Source organism: Arachis ipaensis, chromosome B09 (assembly GCF_000816755.2).
Source record: "Arachis ipaensis cultivar K30076 chromosome B09, Araip1.1, whole genome shotgun sequence".
Classification (NCBI taxonomy): domain Eukaryota; kingdom Viridiplantae; phylum Streptophyta; class Magnoliopsida; order Fabales; family Fabaceae; genus Arachis; species Arachis ipaensis.
Window position 1 is genome coordinate 139,987,270 of NC_029793.2, and position 4,496 is coordinate 139,991,765.

General features: G+C 32.0%; 1 protein-coding gene across 1 annotated transcript; it reads right to left on the bottom strand.

Annotated features, from left to right (window-relative positions):
• LOC107616270 lies at positions 676-1,725 on the bottom strand. The gene is made up of 3 exons (XM_021112080.1): positions 1,700-1,725; positions 1,467-1,590; positions 676-1,416 (listed from the first exon to the last, which is right to left on the bottom strand). Exons 1-3 carry the CDS (start codon positions 1,723-1,725, stop codon positions 676-678), a joined length of 891 nt encoding a protein of 296 aa, XP_020967739.1.

A 4,496-nucleotide genomic window follows, 5' to 3' on the forward strand; every position in this document is an offset into this window, starting at 1 on the left:
ATAATTATTTTATATTTTTTTAAAGTAAAGTAATTATATATTGATTCATAATTTAAAATAAAATTAAAATATTTACATTAGAATTTTATTTTTTTAAATACTTCTCTATAAACAATGTTGACGATTGAATTTGTAGACATTCCTACGTGATTCATAAGTAAAACTTTTAAATTTCTCTTACTCTTAACTCTTAAAAGTGCCACATATAGTTAGCCTTGTGTAAAAATTGGTTTGGGCAAGTACAATCCAACATGAGATAAAGTTTGTTCATGAGACTTATTAATTGTCATGGCAAACGATACTATTATGGAAACTATTTTTGTTAGAATCTAACTGGGACGGTTTCATTTGTTGCTACCATATTCATTCTTGTAATCAAAGCAATATGACCAACATTGTTACCCATTAAGACTTCACATTCTATGACATGATTTCCAAATTTTTTAACTTGTAGCCTTGTACCATTACAAAGACCATTGGATTTGTCAGTATTCCTCAGTAACATCACCGGAACACCAACCTTGAATATTAATTTATGTGGAGGCAAATCAGAGCAATTTATGCTATTCAGTAATTCAGAATCATAGAAATCTAGCTGACTCTCCATATTCCCTTCATCCATACAAATCGAATCCGAACTAAGATATAATTTTTTTCCTCCAGAAATGATAGCCATCAGATAGTTGTTGACTTCTTTAATAATGTCCAGCGTGAGAGCCAGTATAGTTCTTGCTTTAAAAAATCATTTGATGACATGTTATCCAAAATATTTGGATAAGAAAAATGAACCAACTCATCAAATGCCTGGTCCAAAGAAGGAATAACAATATCTCCTAGAAGACATATCTCAAATTCACCATTCATATTGTCACCTATTAGACCATCACCAACTTTCAATAACCACTCACCAAATTGCTCTGTCTTATCTTGATCTGAAGCAGTCGTCCCTATAGAGAATCTCATGTTTTTTGTTAGTTTGAGCACCTGACAAAACTTCCAAAGGTAAGACGAATTCACGGATGAATGAATGATATATTGTCTCGATTCTCGTTGAATGACAGGAAAAAGTTGTCTAAAGTCTCCACCTAGCACAACCACTTTTCCTCTAAAGGGAAAATCTTTGTTATATATTGGAAAAAATCTCATGATATCACCCAAGTATTTATCAAGCGCTTCATAGAAGTATCTACTAACTATTGGAGCCTCATCCCAAATTATAAGTTTGGCTTTCAACAGCAGCATTACTTGAAGGGAACCAGGTTTGATGTTACATACAGAATCATCAGTTATATTCAGCGGTATTTTGAACCTTGAGTGTGTCGTTCTTCCATTGGGAAGAAGTAAAGATGCAATACCACTTGAAGCAATGTTTAACACAATATCACCCCATGAGCGAATCTCAGTAGACATAAGGTTCTAGAAAAAAAATTTTCAGTAACCCCATGACCGTACACAAAGAAAAAAACCCCTTCATCACAATACACAGCTGTAACAATTTTATCGAATGCATATTTCTGCTTAGGTGTTGCGACGGCTAACATGTCTGAGGCATTTTTCTTTAAATCATCCTTGTTAAAGTTTAGCTCTTTCCTGATAACCATTTCGGTTAACAAAGAACTATCAACTTCAGTTGCTAAAGGCATAGAAGGATAGTCTTTTATCATAAGAATGTAAGATCTTGTCTATATCCATTAAATACAACTGCTTAATCTCATCATCTGACATGGTTAACTATGCATATCATACGATACTGTAAAAATTCAATCAAACTAAAAATGATCAATAATGAAGAACTTTTATAATTGCAATTAATAAAAACTCACCCCTCGTATTCATCACGGTTCTCTGTCGATACAAAATATCATCTGAGAGTTCATGCCAATATCTATTCCAGACATGTTCTGGTTTTGAGATATTGTTGGATGTTAATAGAATAACAAATAACCTCCTAACATATGATCTTGAGGCCCACGAGCTTGCTTTGTTAATTGCATCCATGAATTCTCTGTCATCTTGTAAGAGTCCAAAGGCGAAACATGCATCTCTATACGTAGCATAAATTGTTCCTCATACTATTCTTATATCTCGAAAATTCATACATCCTCTTTGAATATTCAAGAGAAGTCGTTGGTAATATTCTTCGGTATTTGCTACAAAAAACTTAGTCAAAATCCCACTTTTAAGTTGCTAAATGGATTAGGCTACACGATTTCAATTATTATGATGATAATCATGCATGAGAATTAAGTGTTATTTAGAAGAGGGTTAAGATTAACGACAAACATGCATATGCATTAGTCATGCTCTTATTATGTTTCTCTCTTTTTTGCCCTCCATATTCATCTTTGGTTAATGTGATTGATTTAGTCTAGAATTTTGAATGTTAAATCAGTGGAAGCTATACTGCTTGATTTCCAACAGTCAACACTACCTGAGAATGCTTGGCACAAATTTTTCTAATACAAACCTCTCTTGTTAGTTGTCACCCATATGGGAGAAGGAAATTTAAGTCTTCAAGATGAGAATAATAAACAAAAAAGTAAGAAATAATTTGATTCTCAATTTTGTTGTGATGTGCGTATTATTTCTTATCAAAGATATACATTATGCTTTTTGTATGATGTAAAAGCGAGAGCGACTCAAACTTTGTTATTTTTTGTCGGCATAAACTCTTATATTCAATTTGTATTATTTAGTGATTATGTATCTTGGCATTAGTGCATGTCTTTGCAAGCTAAAATTTATAATTTTATATAATTGTCTATGAAAATCTTGCTAAAAGTCCCCAACCCCTCTCTTTATTGGCCGAATACAACATGAGCTATATATTAAATCTGCTTTTGACTACAGAATCTTTTTTTTTATGATGAAAAGCTTATGTTTTCTTGCAGGAAAACACAAAACTGGGTTTTGTTCTTGTTCTATTTTTAAACGAATAGTCATAAGAAAAGCAGAAACTGCTGAGGTTGAAATTATGACAATTATGAGGGTGAGGATCATACAAATGTGGGACTAAGTGTATGGAAACAGAGAAAAAATTGTGTGTATGAATAAAATTAGAAGTACATGCTCATCCATCAACACCATTTCAATTGAGCTAATAGATTTGGGGTCTTTGAAATTCGGTAAAGACCAAAGTATGATTACTCTGACAAGAATCTTCCAACATTTTTTGGGCGGTGCAATTATCTCCAACAAATCATATTGCCTAACCATTTTTCTCTAGTGAAAAAAATAAAAGCAAATGTAAATTCTAGCAAGTACGTATGGTAAGATTGTAGGATCACACCTTTTAGGCTTTTATAACAAGTAAGAAGATGTATATTTTTTGGTAAATCATTTTAAAATTGGAGTGCATCAAAAATCACATATCCTCCATAATCCAAAAGAAGAAAAAATCTGTCTTGATGATTTAAAAAACGAAAAAAGATTTGAGTTGAAAATAAAACACTTATTATACATCATAAATACTGACAAATCAAAATGTACTGAGTAAAAAAAGGGTATAAAAATAAGATCTGAATCCATGCCTTCCTTGCAGCAACTCACCTCCATCAATTATAGATAGGGAGCGTCCCAGTGCGACGGCGATCTGAGCGACAACAACATTAGTGAAAGTCTCCTCTTGCCGGTCCGCTATCTAACCTCTCTGATCACATTAGTATCTTCAATCGTCGTCGACCTCCTCGCCGGCACAACCCCGTCATCATCACGTCGCCGTATGAGCAACCAATCTTCTCGTCTTCGCCATTATGAAGTTGCCAGTGCCAAGCCGCTATTCTCCATTGCTGGCGTATATGCTTGCTTGCTGGGAGAGAGAAGATCCAAAAAGATTAAAAGAGGACTTTGGGTGCGGGTTGAAATTAATTGTATGAGATTCGGATAGGTTTTCTATCTGCTCAACTTGGAATCGAGATTAGTCTCCGTAGGTCCATGTTTTGTTAAGATACAATGGAGGCAAGCAAGCCGACATAGCGTGGGCCTTACTTTTTTTTTCCCTTTTTATCACCATTCATAAGTTCTATGCTTTATTTAATTGTTGTATAAATTATGGATCTACATTGGGCTGCCTAGAAAATTAATTTATTGTGCTTACGGTTTAGAATGAGTTTAATTAATAATTTGTTATATAAAATTATATTTTTAATAAATCAAAAATTTATAGTCACATTAAATAATATCATATATTATGAACTAATTAAAATGATGTAATTAACATTAAGGAATATAATCAATTAACCAAATAAGTAAATATTTCAGATTTTATTTTATTTATTAAACAACAAATAAGATTAACTTAAGTAATTTAAATTAATATAATATATATTTAATTTCTATTAAATATTTAGCGGAATAAAAAAATCAGAAAATATAAGGTATCTAAAAATTCAAAATTTAAAATATAAGAGCGAGCATTCGTTTTCATTATATTCCGTTTTGAAAAAAATAAGATTTGCCTTAATAAGATACATAATAATTGATTATAGCATTAATCT

What these genes read in the sequence shown, in the direction of transcription:
- LOC107616270 (XM_021112080.1), bottom strand. Translation starts at nt 1,725, where the DNA reads ATGTCAGATGATGAGATTAAGCAGTT. An exon ending in GATGATGAGATTAAGCAGTT is followed by an intron (nt 1,591 to 1,699) that starts GTATTTAATGGA and finishes AATGGTTATCAG; the next exon opens with GAAAGAGCTAAACTTTAACA. An exon ending in CTGTGTATTGTGATGAAGGG is followed by an intron (nt 1,417 to 1,466) that starts GTTTTTTTCTTT and finishes TTTTTTTTCTAG; the next exon opens with AACCTTATGTCTACTGAGAT.